General features: G+C 35.1%; 1 protein-coding gene across 5 annotated transcripts in view; it reads right to left on the bottom strand.

Moving 5' to 3' along the window:
• USP9X (ubiquitin specific peptidase 9 X-linked) overlaps positions 1–18,787 on the bottom strand; it is a 126,341-nt gene that overhangs the window by 68,697 nt on the left and 38,857 nt on the right. For 3 of the 5 annotated variants that reach the window (XM_032621024.1, XM_032621022.1, XM_032621025.1), the window contains exons 5-14: positions 17,489–17,601; positions 15,755–15,973; positions 13,076–13,191; positions 12,379–12,630; positions 12,164–12,302; positions 9,547–9,699; positions 8,532–8,636; positions 4,178–4,384; positions 2,673–2,809; positions 1,377–1,510 (exon numbers count right to left, since the gene is read on the bottom strand). In XM_032621024.1, coding sequence (XP_032476915.1) covers positions 1,377–1,510; positions 2,673–2,809; positions 4,178–4,384; positions 8,532–8,636; positions 9,547–9,699; positions 12,164–12,302; positions 12,379–12,630; positions 13,076–13,191; positions 15,755–15,973; positions 17,489–17,601 — 1,575 coding nt within the window. Of the gene's footprint in view, positions 1–1,376; positions 1,526–2,672; positions 2,810–4,177; positions 4,385–8,531; positions 8,637–9,546; positions 9,700–12,163; positions 12,303–12,378; positions 12,631–13,075; positions 13,192–15,754; positions 15,974–17,488; positions 17,602–18,787 lie in introns of all 5 variants that reach the window. The other 2 variants (XM_032621023.1, XM_032621026.1) reach the window with 1 other exon arrangement.

Here is an 18,787-nt window from a genome sequence, read left to right as displayed (position 1 = left end):
ATTAAACTGAGCCAAGATGTTTGAATGCTTGGGAGTACTACATGCAAACCTCTTTTGCCTCTCTCAGATTTTGTTTGCATTTGGTATATAACATAAATCATATGGTTGCATGCCTATGTTGCCCTGATTATTCTATCATGCTACTTAGATGGAACTTAGGACTGAAATGATAAAAGATTATTGCCTGGTGCCTATCAGTTGCCTGATGCTTAAACTGGCTATGCAATCTATTAACTAGGAGGACTCAGCTGGCCCAGAGTGGTAAATGGAAGAACAGAGTCAACAAAATCAGTTCAGGTATCTTGAGAGCTGCTTAGTTTTTCAATTATGTTTATCTGAGTTTTATATATGGGAATGTATGTATGTACCTTAAGTGTTAAGCAAAGCAAAAACCTTGTGATTTATAAGCACCTTGGTTGGGATTTTATTCAACAATGCCAAGAGTCTAACTCTTCAAATAATGAGTATTAGAAATATCCTCATTTTTAATACGTATATTGGCTTCTGCAGACTCTACTATAACATGTTAAAGGAGTGGTATGTTCAGTAACCATTATGTTCAATTCTATCTCTGTGGTAATATAAAGTTTTCTTTCTATGGCAATGTGAAGAAACTTAAACCTACAAGATAGTTCTGGGGTTTATTTTGGGGTCTATGAGTTTGGCATAAGACAGAGGAATATGTACTAAGAACCCATCTGTACCCTAGCACACAGACTCAGACACAACTGTCAGAGGGCAAAAGCACATTGAAACAGAGCTCCACATACAGCAGGCGCTTAAAAACGGACTGTTGACACCACAGAAATCTTTACCTTAACATGTTAAAACAAATTCACACTTTGAAACCAATGCAAACATGTGGATTCTAGTAGCCTCGGATCTCTTTCTTATAAACTTTTAATTCGTAAAGTCTGAAGAACTTATGAAACATGGACTTAGGATTACGAAAGAACTACAGTATTTGCAAGAACAGACTTAGACAAAAGTTTTCTTGAAAAGATAAAGGTGGTGGTAGTAAGGAAACAAAGGATGAAAATGAGTCAGGTACATACCTAGGAAGGTAACAACCAATTGTAGTATAGGCAGGCAGAGCTCCCAGGCAGGGAAGAAAAATAAATCAATTTAAACAAGGAGAGTGGGTAAGGCAAGCACTTGGTAAAGAGCCTTGAAATGCTGGCCTGGAGTTTAGAGTGTGTAAGATTTGGGAGTAAAAGTGGATCACAAGTTCATAAAGGAATAGTTTATAGAATCAACTACCTCGCATCTTTAAAAATACATTTGTTGTCACTTCTAAGGTAACTGATGAAAAAAAAAACGCTGGTAAGGGAAACTGCTGTTATTTTTCATAGTTCATGTTAGCTTACAATACATACCTCTAGCATATAGTCTCATGCTTTCCATATAAGTTGCAAGGTTTTCTGCTACCAAAGTAACTAGGGCATGATTGTGCTGAAGTTGATTGATTAAGTCATGGCGATAGAATACATGGGGACTTCGCTGAGTTTGACTGAAACGAGAAGAACTTAACAATATAATTAGGCAATTAAACTCTGTTGTAATTGAAAGAGCTTATACAATCTAAATTCCAAGATACTAATTTAAACACTTAAAATGGTTTCCTTTATAAGAGAATTAACTTTGGGCCATTTATTTTCTTTAATGACAATATTAAGCTATTTAAAGGAAAATAATCAATGCCTCAAAAATAAGACATTAATTCCACTATTCTTCCTTCATACAAAAACTATGCATTAATATTCTCCAATTTCACACTATGGGAAAATCAATGACTGATTTCTTCTCCCATACTATAGTAGTACCAAAGCACTTACAAGTTTACATGATTATTTCCAGAATTATAAAATAGAAACATTTCTTGTAACATTAGCACCACAAAGATTATGTTGTAAATGTAGTGGAGAATTTAATCAAAGAAAGTGCTTTTGTTAAAATTTTATTTATTAGGCATTCAAAGTACAGAATTATCTCTTATTTCCATCAAGTATGCCAGATAATTTCAGTGGCATGTGTTTTATCTATTAATCTCATTCCTCACTGCATTTTATCCTTCCTGCTTTGTTTCCCTTTTTGCCTGTATCTATCCTAATCCGTATTATATATTTCTTACAGACATTATATTTCCGTAATTGGTTTACTTTGCAATGTTTTAACGTTTTATTAACTTTGAAATGTCATACTACAGAAGTTTTCACAGTAAAATAAACCTATAAAGTTAATTTCAAACACTAGATTTCAGGTATGTTCAAATGATGAAAGATGACAAGTATAGTTTAAAAATACTTTCTGATTTATTTTAGCTAAAGTTTGTTAAATAGCCGACTTTAAATATCTTACATGCCAAACTTTAGTTACTGGAATAACCTGTTCTTGTACTTTCTGGTTATAAGAGTTGGAAAAGATAACATGAAAGCAATATTATCATCTTTATTCTGATACTTATCACTAAATTGTGTCTTACTTCCTCATCAATAAAAGAGGTGGATATTATAAAGGAATCTTCTTTTGTTCAAATTTAATCCATGTGTAAGCGTCCTGTCACCCCACTGTAATTTTCTTTTTTAAAACTCGCTTTCACCAACTGACAATGCCATTTCTTTTCAAGAAAATACATAAATAAAAGTATTGAAATTTTCTGCTAAAAGCCTTACCTCAAATTTTGAGGTGCTTCGCCAAACAAACTACAAATTTCTCTTATTTGTTTCAGTGCAGGAATTACCCATTTGTCATTTGTACGAAGTTCTTCTATAAAGCGATCTATCCACTGTATCTTCTGTGTGTCACGGTCCTTAAAAAACAATTTCAATGTTTTATATAGGTCAATACTCAGGAGAATTCCACCTTCAAATTAGCTTGAGAATTACAAAATAGAGCTTTTAAGATTAGCATCATACACATTATGCTGTAACTGCAGTAAAGAATAATAATAAAAAGCTGCTTTTAAGTACATTTTTATTCCACATATACTACCAAAACTCCCAAAAGTAAAACACTATTATAAAAACTCAACATGACACGGATTCAGATATATCTACAGAAAGGTATTAAGCACACTGAAAAGTCTGATTTTAAGTTGCCAGGAGGTAGACATTTAGCTTTATCCAATGTATTAAGAGAGTCTACCACATAATAAAATCCAGCAATAACGTGTAACTCCAATTGTTACTCTGTATGGGTTTGTTTTTAGCATAGTAAGGAACATTGAAAATTTATGTTTTACCAAGAAAATAGTACGGCAACCGAGTGAAAAAAATTCACCAAAAATAAATTCACACACAAGGAGAGAAAGAGACAGAAACAGGTATAAGCAATTAAAAATTAATGTTATAAAATCAAAATAACTTCAGATATATTTTACTTCTCATACTTTACTTTACTCCTTCCCTGAGTCAATAATAATCAGAAATGTAGGTTTGTGTACCTAACAATTTTAAGTACAGATTATTTTTATTTTGTGTTTGTGTCTCTCTTTAATGAAATAATTTAAACTCAAGGTTCTTATTACTATTTGGTATACTAAATACTTAATGAACTACTAGTACAAGTGCAGGAAAAAAAAAGGAAACACCTATGTGAGCTTATTAGTTCTTATCTAAATTTCAGTTCATTAGTATAGGAAATAGTTTTAACAAGTAGGAAATTAGTTACTCAGCAATATTCATTTTACCATGAATTAAAAAGATACACATGCTAGACGTTAGAATGTAGGGAAGCTGTTGTGTGATCTGCTCATAGGGAAGGCACTAAATGTTTTAGTGTTTAGCAAGTTCTACTAATTCTTAACTTCTGTAAGAAGCAAAGAAAACCTAACTTCTCTTACCTCTAAAGTCCATAATCAACTTTAATATCTTATATGATCTACTGATATTTGAAACTGGTATTTCAGCACCATACATCTGACACTACCACCACTATATTACTTGTTTTGTTTATACTGTCTTTCTACTAAGAAGACTAAACTGCTTTTAGATGATGCACGAAACTTAGACATAGAGACCTAAGAGGAAGGTGGACTTACATGAACAAAGTATGTCAATTCTTGAAGATCACTTCAAAAATAACAATGTCAGAAAAATCTGGAACTATTCTATATCTAAGCCATCCTCATGGTGAACGAGAAGGGTCACAAAAAGTGAGCAAGGCAGCACAACCTCACCTGGGAGCAACTATAATCTAGTATTTTTATGTGGGCACTGAGAGCCAGGTCCATGATGTCTACAGGCACATCATCACTATGGGCCAGATTCCACAGGAGGTTCAACACTTTGTGTGCCATCACACCATCTTTATCATCTTCTGCAAGACGACGTATCAGCTCAAGTAGCTTTTCTCGCTGCTTTTTACTTGCATTTGTCCAACTGGCCTAGAAAAAATTTTTTAAATGATATGGAAACAACACATATTTATTGGTCACTGCTTAAAATTGTCACTGGATAAACTATATTCATCAGAAAAACAACACAGCTAAGCACAGCATTATTCAAGTGGTATCTGAGCGATAAGACAGGACAGATTTAAATTCCAGGAAAAACAAAAGAATCTCCATTTACAGTTAAATACCGCAGATCAGAGTTTCTCAACCATGACTACTACAAACATTCTGGACTGGAAAACTCTTTTTCCAGTTTGGTGGGGGGCTGTCACGTGCACTGTAGGAAGTTTAAAAACACCCCTGGCCTCTACCCCACTAGAAGCCAGTAGCAACTCCTCCTCCTAGCTGTGACAACGAAAAATATCTCCAGATATTGCCAAGCATCTCTGGGAAGCAGAACAGCCTCCTGTTGAAAACTACTGCCTTAGATTCAGTCTGTCATTTGCACCTTTAAAATTATATTAAAAGATGTTAAAGACAACTTGATATACAAAGATTTTCATAATAAATGAAAAAAGCCTTTTATAGAGCAATGTGCATTACACGCATTTAAAAACAGAAGTCTATAACAAAGTCTGTTATTATCCAAGACTTACACAGAACAGAAATGATACAATGCTATTTCAATTTAGAAGACAGAATACTCACTTAAAAACTCTAAAATGGAAAAACAAAAAGCAAAAAAACAAACCCTCTCTAAAATGGTACTTTTTAAATGCCCAGTTTATACAATGGGGTATGTGTGCAGGCTGGTGGCATCTGGTGGGTAGAGGTCAGGGATGTTGCTAAACATGAGAAAAGGTGTATGTATAAAGTTGATAATCAGTGTTTATTGGAAAATAAACTGAAATCAACCTAATGGCAAATAGCAGAAGGATGATTAAGTAAATTACAGAGGATCCTTTTAATGGAATTATTACTCAGACATTTACAATGTGATAAATACAGGGTATGTCATAAGTCAACTGGAGTGCATACTTCTAATTCCTCCTAGACGCCTTAAAATTATGAAAGGAATAAGAGAAAGCTGCTAGGAATATAAGACAAGACTGAAATATTAGACTGTATTACAATTAAGAACATTTTAGAGAGAGACCAGCAAACATTATGTGCCTCCTAAAGAAGAGCACATCACCACCTATGATATATTCTAGCAAAACAACAACAAAAAAGGCTCTGTACCATACTTTTGATATACAACAAAGCAATAATCAATCCAGTTTCCTCAACAAATAATTTACAAGGAAAAAGTAAAGACAAAGGGGGGAACTGTAGATTCAAAGAGACTTAGAAGACATATGCAACTGATTACAAACTATGGAGCCTAGCTCAAACAAACTCCAAAAATAAGGTATAATCTGAGGCAACTGAAGTTTCATCACTATTTGAGAATATTAAGGAATTATTAGTTTTTAGGTATGACAACGATATTGTCAAGTTTTTCTTCATGTACTTATCTCTAACAGACATATACTAGAGTCATTAAATATGAAAAGGAGAATCCATTAAGAACATTTGCTCAGGGCTTCCCTGGTGGCGCAGTGGTTAAGAATCCACCTGCTAATGCAGGGGACACGGGTTCGAGCCCTCGTCTGGGAAGATCCCACATGCCATGGAGCAACTAAGCCCGTGCACCACAACTCCTGAGCCTGCGCTCTAGAGCCCGCGAGCCACAACTACTGAGCCCACGTGCCACAACTACTGAAGCCTGCACGCCTAGAGCCCATGCTCCACAAGAGAAGCCACCACAATGAGAAGCCTGCGCACCACAATGAAGAGTAGCCCCCACTTGCCACAACTAGAGAAAGCCCACGCACAGCAACAAAGACCCAACGCAGCCAAATAAATAAATAAAAATTCCTTCCTTAAAAAAATAAACATTTGTTCATCCAAAGCCACCATAAGAAAAAAAAAAAAAAAAAAAAAAAAAAAAAAGCCACCATAAGGTGAGTAAAAAAAAAAAAAAAAACAACCACCACAATTTGCAACACCTGAACTGATAAAGATGACTAGCGTTCAGAATACGTCAAGAATTCCTAAGAACCAATACGTACAAACAACTCAAAAGGGAAAAATTAGGCAAAAGACTTGAACAGGCTTTTCACACACACACATAAAAGGAGAATAGAAACATATGAAAAGATGTTCAACTTCATTAGTGATCAAGGATATAAAAACCAATACGACAATGAAGTAACATTTCATACCAAGCAGACTGTCAAAACTCCCAAATTCTGACAAAAACAAGTGCTGGCAAGGATGTGAAAATCTCAGTGGGACTGTAAACTGGTATAACCACTTTGAAGAACGAAGACCTAATTAGAACTCAAACATTGAAAAACTAGACCAGCTAGACCAGGCAAGTACATAAGTCTAATCAATAAGCTTTGAGATCATTTGGTTGCACTCTATAAAGAACTGCAAAGTGACCTGGACTTCATGCTTCTTTTGAATCATCTTTAGTAGAAAGTTTCAAGACACACTCCATGAGAACGTTAGTTTTACCAACACCTCAAAAAACAGTGCTTGTTACCAAATAGTAAGTGCTCAATAAACATCTATTAATCCAAAGGGGGGGAGCATAGATGATGGAATTATTTTTATATTTAGACTATTATTGTATTTAGACCACTCTTAGAAGAGGGGGTGGAGGGTCCAGAGAATGTAATAACAATCAACCTCTTCTTTCTCCTCCCATCATGGCCATCACTGGTCATGTACCATCATTTCATAAGTCATCTCAAAATTAAAAATGAATGGCAATTAACTTTAGAGTACCCCACCGTAACTGATTCTGTTATTTCCTTAGCTGCCTTTGTTGTACTTCAAACTTAATTTTTCCATAAGGCAGTGATTTACAACTTTAATGTACTTAAGATTCATCTGAGAATCTTGCTTAAAATACAGACTCCCAGGCCCCATTCCTAGCAACTCAGAGTTAATTGGTCTTAGGTAGAAGCCAGTAATTGGTATTATTTTTTCTTCAATTGTGAAATACACATCAAGAAAGGTACAAACATACACATTATACTACATAATGTGAACACCTATGTAACTATTACCCAGGTCAAATATAATATGGTAAGCAGCACTCCAGAAGCTAGCTGGGTCTATTTCTGAAGTTTATGTTAATGCAATCAAGGTATATGAAATTCTTGTGTGCCTTCATTCCTTTCTTCAACCTTCTCTTTATTAGACTCACTCTTGTGGTTGAGCTGCTCAAATCTGCTCATTCTCATTGGTATGTTTCATTATATGAACATTCCACAATGTATCCATCTTACATAGCAATTTTTAGCTATTATAAATAATTCTGCCACAAATGTTGATGGTGTATACTGGTGTACATATGCATGAATTTCTCTACAGTATACGTTCAGAAGTCAAACCGATTAAGTCATGAAAAATCTTACACTTTTCCAGAAACACCAAACTATTTTCCTAAGTGGTTATAGGAACTTATGTTCCCACCAGCAGTCAGTATAACTGTTATAACTGTTATTTTTAACAAGATACCTTCGTGATCTAATGCCAGTTGTTAACAGAATGCCCCTATGTGAACACTGCCATAACATCTTGTGTTCTTAATCCACAAATTCACCAAACGCTTGGCTTTTACAAACCCAGCACTAGTAACTGGAGAGAGACCACTACACAATATGGCTTTAAAAAGTGCATCATGGCACCAATGCAGATATGACTGTAGGAGCTCTTGGGCTACCTTTTGAATTACATTTCCATTAAGTCCATGAATTACATTTCCAATTCGCCTGTGCATATCACCCCAGACTATTAAGGTATTGGTAGTCCTTGCTGTTGATTCTTTATTTTTCATTGCCACCAACTAATCCTTCCCTGCAGTCCTACAGTTCACTTGAACCTATAATAAAAACACAAACTGCTAGGGGAAAGGAATCCAAATTGACAACTGAATTAAAAAAAAAATCCTTATTTATGAGGACTATTATTATAAAAATGAACATCAAGATCTCATTGAAAAAGAAAACAGTGGTCAATTCCTTTACACTAGAAACTGTTTAATGATTTCCATTTAAGTACTTACTGGGTAAGAACCATTCATAGATTTAATGAATTAATTCTATTAAAAATGAAACTGTACTATTATGTTAACTATTACCTTAAAGCAATCAAAAAGATGATCAAGTTGCTCAGGAGAAAAATCCCATGCCAACTTTGCCAGTAGATCATGTACATTCTTCACAATGGCTTCATGCTTCCCCGCCTATTGAAAAACCAAAGAAAATCAGAGCATACTAAAATTTGAACAGCAATAAGTAGCATACACTGTCTGTGGAAAACTATTAATAAAGTATTCCCATCTCCGACTAACTGTGTAACCTAAGAAAATTCCTAATATTTTACATGTTTTAGAACTGCCATCTAAAACCTGACAACTCAATTTCTTGACATACATAGTTAATGTAGACTTTGGGAATTCATGTGAACTTTTATTACAGTTTATTGAATTTAACATGCCAGCTCTAACATTGCAAATAGGAGAATAAGGCCCACCAGTGGTACTGTTTCAAAACTGGAACCTTAAGCACTCAAAGGCAAAACTGAATGCTTTCTTGGTTTCTACAGACTCAATGAACAAAGCTTTGTAATCTAGAACTCATCAATACTTCCTAAGTGATCCATGAATAGAAACTTGTCATTAAGATAATCAAAGGAATCACATAGTTTCTATCTCTGAGACCAAAGATCACTTATCCTTCTAAAAGCTATTAATCTTTCGGATTATTACAGGATTTTATAAATCATCTAGTGATTTAACTTTCCTGACATCGGAGTTCTTTGTTTTCAGTATATGAAGAAACCAATTATGGATGTCTTATACTCTTTCAATAGACATTTCTTATTATTTTACGTTTGCCTCTTATTTAAAACCTACAAATTGCCAACCTTTACCAAATACATACAGTAGATGTTGGAATATTTTTTATTTTAAAAATATTACTGGCCATCTCAGAAGGATTCTTGACAGGACTTCTGTAAACAATAAGCATTTACCTATACTGAAAGTCAAACAGCGTAAGTCTTCATCCCTTTTAACTACAACTACTACCATTTCTTTAGTTTTTAGTACATTTCTTTTACAAACCAAAGAGCCACCATCTTAAATTCCTTACCTGCGCTGCCCAGATATTATCAAGATCTTGTAAGGTCAGGGCCTTTTCTTTGATGACAAAACGAAGAATCTTCTCTAGCTTTTCTACATACTGTGGTTGATGAAGACTATCTCGCAAGACTATGGATAAAATATTGTTCTGCTGTATCCACTCCTAAATAGAATTCAAACACTTGTTTCAAAGCTTCTAAAAATATATACATAAAGTATTGTTCACACTTTTAGCTTCCAGGGTTTTTTTTTTTTCTTTCTTTTCTTTTTTTTAAATTGCAGCATGCATGTGGGATTTAGTTCCCCAACCAGGGATCAAACTCGGGCCCCCCTGAATTGGGAGCGCAGTCTTGCCCAATGAACCACCAGGGAAGTCCCTGTTCACACTTTTAAACATTAGCAGGAATTAAAAAACTCAAAATATGGGCTTCCCTGGTGGCACAGTGGTTGAGAGTCCACCTGCCGATGCAGGGGACACGGGTTCGTGCCCTGGTCTGGAAAGATCCCACATGCCGCGGAGCGGCTAGGCCCCATGAGCCATGGCCGCTGAGCCTGCGCGTCCGGAGCCTGTGCTCCGCAACGGGAGAGGCCACAACACTGAGAGGCCCGCGTACCGCAAAAAAACAAAAACAAAACAAAAAACAAAACAAAACAACTCAAAATATAATGCACTAATGGAACATGGTTATGTGTTCTTTTGATACAAAATTATGAAAAATCACAATAATTTCATGGAACTTAATTTTGCACATACAGAAATGTTTCCATGAATTAGAAACAGTGAAATCATTAAAAAGATTTTACTCCAGCATTTACTCAGAAAATTATTATTTAAATGTAGTAATTGGGCTTCCCTGGTGGCGCAGTGGTTAAGAATCCGCTTGCCAAGGCAGGGGACACGGGTTCGCGCCCTGGTCTGGGAAGATCCCACATGCCGCGGAGCAACTAATAAGCCCGTGCGCCACAACTACTGAGCCTGCGCGCCAGAAGTACTGAAGCCTGCGCACCTACAGCCGGTGCTCCGCAACAAGAGAAGCCACCGTAATGAGAAGCCCACACACCGCAACAAAGAGTAGACCCCGCTCGCCACAATAGAGAAAGCCCATGCACAGCAACGAAGACCCAACGCAGCCAAAAATAAATAAATAAAATAATTTTTAAATAAATAAATAAATGTAGTGATCACCATGGTTTAGGTATGGTGGGTTATAGGACTTATTTTTGGATCTTTAGATTTTTTTATACCAGTTTTGATTTGGGTGAAAAGGTACTTTTTACTTTTATTTATTAACCAATTACACTATTATTGCTTATCCATTAGCTTTTTAATCTTCTCAGCAATCCTAATGAGGGCTGTATTACCCTATTACAGAAAAGTAAACAGGCTCAGAAGTGTTGGAACCAGAATCTGAATCAAGGCTGAAAGCTACCGAAGTCTGTGTTTCTCTAACACTATGCTATATTGCTCGACAGGTATTTATTTAATATTTAAATCAACAAAAGAAAACTAACTCATGATACAATACAAAGGTAACAGTCCACACTGTATGATTTTACGCTATTCAATTTAATGAGAATAAAAAGTATTTGGCCCCAAAATGTGCTAGAGAAAAGAAGTACACTTCTCAGCTGGTAAAGGCCCTTTTTTACTTCTAATCTATTACAGACAGATATTTTTGTAGAATACCATTAAAATGTGGCAATATGAAATTGCTACAGAAGTTCCTAAACACTCAATGCCATTTGCCGTATTCATCTAGCCTTGGCAACAGCTCAAGGACCAGAACCAGACCTCAGACCACACGGAGTAGCTCTGTGCTCGACTTTCCACAAGGTGAACAGACAAATCAGATACACAAAACTAGATGTCTACCACCTGACCCCCTAACACAGGGCCAATGTGTCTAGGCATCCTCCACATACCTTTTATCACATTCTAATCACTGTTTTCCTATTAAACTGAGGCCTCCTTGAGGTCAAGGACGGTTCTTTTACAGATGTCTCCTCAGTACTGTCAGACAGTATGCACTAAAGTTATTCAACCAATATTTAAGTAGCATTCGTATTCATTTTAAAACTATAATATATGCAAATTATCTAGGGTAAAGTTTCCTAAACCTTCAACATCAAAATGATGTAAATATAAGTGCTTAAGCGAAGTCCTTACAATGATGACAAAACATTAACTCATGTGTATCTTACTCCAATAATTCTATTTCCTATTTTAAAATCTTTAAGTTGAATTCATCAAATGAATAGGCCACTTCATTCAATAGCTACCAGATACTACCCAATCTGTTTCCCAAATCACCTTTATTTACTCAATTTCAACCCCCCACCTGACAAGCTAATTATTATTTCAGAACACCTACATTCAGCAGTAAGCTTATCAAAGATGTGCTAAGCTACCCATTATCATCAAACAATTACATATCACCAAATATACCAAATAATAAACCATGTTATCACAAAAAGTTCTCAGGATTAACAGAATTGTAGATCAATCCAAACACCTCCCAATTTCAAAGTTTACTTTAAAATGTTAACATTACTAACTTTAAGTAGAGCTATTCTGATTTTTGCCTTAGATAGATTCTTATTCATGAAAGTAGAATCAAAGGACTTACTGCCATTCGTTCAGCTGTGAGCCATTCTTCCTCCTCAGGGTTACCATGCCGATGAGTGTAGTATGATACACTAGATATCACCTTATTAACTTCATTAAGTGCATTCATCTTTCCATTAAAAGAAGAAATCTGCAATAATCTGTAAGAGAAATTCAGTGTTAAATACAATTCTAAACATTCACATAAATAATTATTTCAAGAGGTAAATATCTTACCTAAGTATCATTTTTAACCTAAATATTTCTAAATTTTTAACAGTTTCTTCTTGTCCTGGAACCCTTGAAGCTAAATTTTTCAAAGATTTAATAATCATTGAAAGAGCATCATTTTTGGCTTCATTCTTTGCTTCTTTTTTCAGTTCTTCATCAGTTAAGTTTTCTAAAAACTGTGGAACCATTTCGATTACTGGAAGGAAGTACTTTTTCACCGTATGAAGAGTGAGAAACTCATAGCATTGTCCAAATGGTCTGAAACAAGAGAGACAAAAATCTCTTTTAATATTCAATGTCTTACAATTCAACTAGGACTGAACTCAGACTGTACCTATTACTTTAAAACAATCCAGGGACTTCCCTGGTGGTCCAGTGGTTAAGACTCCACACTCCCAATGCAGGGGGTGTGGGTTCAATCCCTGATTGGGGAACTAGATCCTTCATGCTGGAACTAAGAGCCCGCATGCTGCAACCAAAGATCCCACGAGCCGCAACAAAGACCCGGCACAGCCAAATAAATATTTTTTTTAAATAATAATAATAAAAAAATAAACCAGAGTAATTTCCTTTAAAAAATAAAAAATCCAAGTTACCAGCTAAAGAGAAGAAACCACATTTGAAAAAAGCAACAATTTTTAATCAAGCAATTAAGTAGCAATTTCTATAATGCACTGAAGATTAATTTTAAAACATAACTTACTTAATAAGGGCTGCAATTATTTGAACATTTAATGCTGATCCATTAATAAAACGATCATGCAAAATCTGAAACCCATTTAAAGTGCCGAATTTGTTGAGAAGATCCACGAGCCAACCCTGCAACAATACAGTTAATAAAAAAGTTAACTTCCTGCTTTTGGGGGGGGGGGGGGGAATGCTATCTGAAGTAATTTCTTGATTGAAACATACTAGAAACAGGAAATTCAATAAATTATGTAAAACCATCTTTGAAAAAAGACACGGAATATTGCATATTGTTCACAGTAATCCTGTCTGTGAGAAAAGCATAAGTAGTAGTATAGATCACTAGGGCACAGTTGTTTGTTTGTAACGATATAGCTGGTGAACAGGAATTAGAAGCCACGCTTCTATCTCAGAGATTCCACCATAGGTGAATACCTTATTATCTGAAGGTCTATTTTAAAAAATTTAAGGGGGTAAAAAGACTCTTTAAAAAAAAAAAAAAGATATCTGGTAACCTAAGATATTGTTTGAATTTATTTTTTGTTGTAGTTGTGAATAACTACAAACACCCTAAAACTACAATAATCTTAAAGCCAAAGAAAAACTTATCCCTGGTATTCTATTTTTTGTTCCTAACTAGAACATGCTGGTTGATGCTTTGTTTTGACTCATGTGAATACACCCAGTTCTCATCTTAGAGGTACCACAATACAATAGTAAGAATTATCTTTCAACCTCTTCTCTAAGGGATAGCAAGTAACTCACAAGTACAGTGTAGCTGGGATAGGCAAATTAAAAAGGAATCAAAAGCTTATACAGATAAAAGAATCAAATGTATCTAAAAAGTCACGTACTTAAGACAACGTTTAATTCCTTGCCTTCTTCTAAAAGGCCACATTTTGCAAGTCACTGAGGGAAGAAAAACAAGAGGGGGAAAAAGGGGCACTTTCTCTACTTAAGTCTTAAGCAAAAATAATTTCTACAGCTCTTCAAAAACAAACAAAAAGCAGTGTTCAGGACAAAGGGAAAACGCTAAGTAAAAGGTAACTGCTTTAAAGAGACACTATGGTAGTTTTGATATGATTTTTATGAGACTCTAAATCAATTAAATTCTCAAATAAATCAACTACCATATATTTCTATGTAAGTTCATTATAATGTTTTCCTTTTTATTTGGCCTTAAAAGGCTAAATCAAAACAATTAAAACTCTGATTCTTACAAAGAAATCTGTTGAGATAAAGTCAGATACAAAAGAATTTATGTCAATTTAATTTTCATAAGGTATTTTAAATAGACAAAACTAAACTACAGGGATTATGGACATGTGCTTGAGTCCAGCTATAAAGAAAAGCAAGGAAATGATTTTATTAGTTAGGACATTACTTAATGTTAGGAAGGCCAGAGGGGGCAATGACTGGGAGGGAGTGTGGAAGGGGGCCTCCAGGGAGTGACAATGTACTATTTCTTGACCTGAGTGGGTTACGTGGATGCTCATTTTGCAATAAATCATTAAGCTATTTAAAAAAAAAAAATTAAAAATCTGAGCATTTAATTCACCAGGTCCCTTTTAGCATTCAGCAATTCTAAGAAAGTACATACTTACTATGTAATGTATTTTTATTTCTCCAGTAACTGGAATGAGACAATTAGGCTGATATACTCAACAGTTATGTATATATAACACAGTATATATATGTGCACAAAGTAAAGAATCAGGCTAAAGCTAATCTCATATATTTTCAGCTGCATTGTACACTTATGCAATTAGGAATACTCAAAAATTAATAATACTCAAGAAAAGCTAGGCTTCAAAGAAAGATATTTAAAAATGTCTTCAACCAGAAGCCATCCTAAATCAACTTGTTCTCTTTGAGACTCTTATAGATTACTATTGACCTACAGAGCAAAAAATTAGGTAAAATTTAAAAAAAATACAGGTGTCTTTTAGAGATTGCCATTATTTAAATATTAATTTGATTTACTCAAACAAAAAAAGCCTGAAGTGGCAACAATAGGAACCTTGGGAAATACCAGAAACTCTCAGCTCGCAGTTCAATAAGTTTTGATGACTTCCACTTTTAACAGAATAAACCAAACAATATATATATATGTTCAAATTTTCCTTTTTTTAAAAAATAAGGTCATCAATATTTAAAAAGCCTTCCTAAATTCTAAAGTTTAAAAATTATATATGGTTAATTATTTAATTAAAAGAAGTACAGCTTAGGGATGCATTTTTTAATGTACATTCTGTTTATGCTGGCATAGAAAATTTACATTGGAGAACTTTTACGTTTATGTATACTATATATATTTCATTGATATTTGTAAGTTTTGCTATTTTGCTTTCATTTGTAATTTCTATAGTTTTATGACACATTAGCCAGGCCTTGGTCAAAGAAGTAATCTCCTACTCTACTCTTATTTAAAAGGAAAAATATGCTCTGTTTCATACCAACCCAAATTATGACTATTTCCCAAGAGGCTGGGCAGAAGACAATGGGGACTAACTACATGGAGAAAGCCAAAAATATTTTTAAATTAAAAAAAAAATTACAAAATAATGCAAAATCCCTTTAAGAGCAATGTGAAATTACCCTCCTCCATGTTAACAGTAGGTTCAGATCATTTAAAGTTCTATAGCAGAGCAAAACAACTGTAATATTTAACTTTGAAAAGAACAAACCAACACACTTTTGGTGATCGAGGGTCTGGAGAACGAGCAAAGAGTTCATCTTCAGGCAACTGAACATTTGAGGAAACGGATTCACATGGACGTGTACCATTGTAGATATGGAATTTGCAATGAGGATTTAAGGCCATGGAGAGAAGTTCTAGAAGTGGAAACCAGTCTTGGGACAACTTGGCCACACATAGCTCCACCAGGCGATGAGTATTGTTGATAATACACCTCTGTTATATAAAGAATAATTAATGAGATCAAACCATCCCAAACAGAAATATCTTCTGATCTTGATTAATTATCTTTTTTTTTTTTTGTACGTGGGCCTCTCACTGTTGTGGCCTCTCCCGTTGCGGAGCACAGGCTCCAGACGCGCAGGCTCAGCGGCCATGGCTCATGGGCCCAGCCGCTCCACGGCATGTGGGATCTTCCCGGACCGGGACACGAACCCGTGTCCCCTGCATCGGCAGGCGGACTCTCAACCACTGTGCCACCAGGGAAGCCCTTGATTAATTATATCTTAATAATGACCTCTCAATTGTGCTATACCGATCATTTTTGAGTTATGTTTAATTTTACTAATATTGGGATCAAATTTATATATCAAAAAAGAAATGAGCATTTACTTTATAATTTATATAGTACCTAATTTCAAAAGCTATTTGCAATGACTTACAAAATGAAGTAGGCACTGCTCTATGTCCCCAGACGATGCAAATTACCACTGCTTTCTCTATGCAATTTTCTGACTAGAGGCAAAAATTCTAAAATCTAAACAATGTATCATCAAATATCCCAGGTGGAGTAGGTTTGCTATCTACGCCTCAATGCAAAAGTCTGATACCACTCCCAAACTTTCCATTCTATACTTAAAAACTTACATGTTGAATTAGAAGATGTTGGTATCTTTATGCTATGGTTATATTTGAGAAATAGTTCACAGGGCATAAAAATATGCCCTGCTTCACAATTTATAACCATATTTCCATATTATAAACAAGAACAGAGACTTGGAGTAATTATGGTACTTCAATCTAAAAATGCACATTTCTTATCACTTTTTAAGATCTCTGGAATCTGATTGTATCACATAATCAATGTATAGTGCATTTCCCTAGACTGAAGGTATTTGTAGAGATCTGTCTTGGTTTCTGCCAGTCATCTGGGGACACCACCAACCTGAGACCACTTTAAGTTCCCCACCTGATATTTTTTTGTATCACAACTCTGATTTGAATTCAGGCTTCAAAACTGTTTGAATACTAGCTTGTGGTTTAAGCTTTTAAGAGATTTTTCCCCCTCTACCAGGTGCCAAGGTTGAAATGTGCAGGTTTCTTTGGTGTTTCTTTCTGTATGTTAAGTTTATTTCTCTGCATTGACCCTTTGTGTCTCAGATAACAGATTCCCCATCTTGGGTGTTTTCCTTCCTCAGTGGTACATAAAGTGAGTGAGTGGTGCATTTCACAACTGTCGTATTTTCAGTGAAATACGGTCACTTGTCAAAAGTCACAAGGCACTTGAGAACCAAGGAGACAGATTAAACCAATGTTTTCTAACTCTAAATCTCACACTCATTCTAAATGATCATGCTTCTTTCAACAGAAATTATAACTAATAAATTTTTAAAGTTTCTCATTTTAAAATCCTTTAATTAATGGATCAAATATATAACCAAATATACTATATAAGAAAACACACTCATCACTATATAAATCTGATTTTCAAAATTTAAATGAAAGACTCACATGAATTTCAAACTTCCAGCCACTCACTGCCTCGTCTGTAAGGATTTTAGTGAAAGATATTGTTAGCCCATCGCGAAAAAATCGCTGACATGCTTCACTTTTAACATCAAGGCCTAAGAAAAGGAGAGAAAAATTAATGTAAACAAAGTATTTCTCTGGTTGTCTTACAGTGTCCAATTATAAGATAAAAATAATTGTAAAATATTCAGTAACAGCTAACAAATGCTGACTAGATTTGGAACAAAACTCACAGCATTATGTATAAGAGGTCAAAAAGGTAACAGATTCAGAAACAAAAATAATCTTCAATGAATTTCAAAAATACTTAACTGTATAAGAGTACATTAATCCAAGTAATATTAAGATGAATCAAAACTATTTCAAATTATGACATTGGACCGACCTTAAATACAAAATGGTTATGAGTACCACGTGATAGGGGATTTAAATACTTCACAGTATTTTACTCCCTGACAACAAATCTTAAAATTTTTAAAATGACGTTTCTCGGGGACTTCCCTGGTGGCGCAGTGGTTAAGAATCCGCCTGCCAATGCTGGGGACACGGGTACAAGCCCTGGTCCGGGAAGATCCCACATGCCACGGAGCACCTAAGCTCGTGCGCCACAACTACTGAGCCCGTGCTCTAAAGCCCGCGAGCCACAACTACTGAGCCCGCGCGCCTAGAGCCTGTGCTCCGCAACAAGAGGAGCCAACCCAATGAGAAGCCCACACACCGCAATGAAGAGTAGCCCCGGCTTGCCGCGACTAGAGAAAGCCCGCGTGCAGCAATGAAGACCCAACGCAGACAAAAATAAATAAAATAAATTTTTTTTTAAAAATGACGTTTCTTAACTATTATTAAAATCTCATTTTGGTTGTACATTATCCATTTGACATCACATACTATTCTCCTATTCTACAGAAGAGTTTCATCGATAAAAGATAAATTATCATCTTCCGTATTAGTCTCTTCCACTGGCTCAACATCTATGCTTCTTTATATCTTTCTTTTAATTTCACCTGATTTCAGAAAGGCAACAGAGCTACATGCCCCCAGACACACAAAATAAACTTTAACTCTTGATGACAAAATGAAAAGCCATTCAGTTTGAACATACGAGTATTATTCGATTTTGGCTGTACAACAGACATGACATTTAAGCCCAGTACTGTAGTTTAAAAAATCTGAACCTTGCTTAAAATTAAAATAAACCATGGTCCCAAAGAAATATGGGGAGGAGGAGGGGACTGCATTTCCAATGAATGTCAATGATATTAAATGAAATACCATTGTGTG

Source organism: Phocoena sinus, chromosome X (assembly GCF_008692025.1).
Source record: "Phocoena sinus isolate mPhoSin1 chromosome X, mPhoSin1.pri, whole genome shotgun sequence".
Lineage (NCBI taxonomy): Eukaryota > Metazoa > Chordata > Mammalia > Artiodactyla > Phocoenidae > Phocoena > Phocoena sinus.
This window is presented reverse-complemented; position numbering and strand designations above follow the sequence as displayed.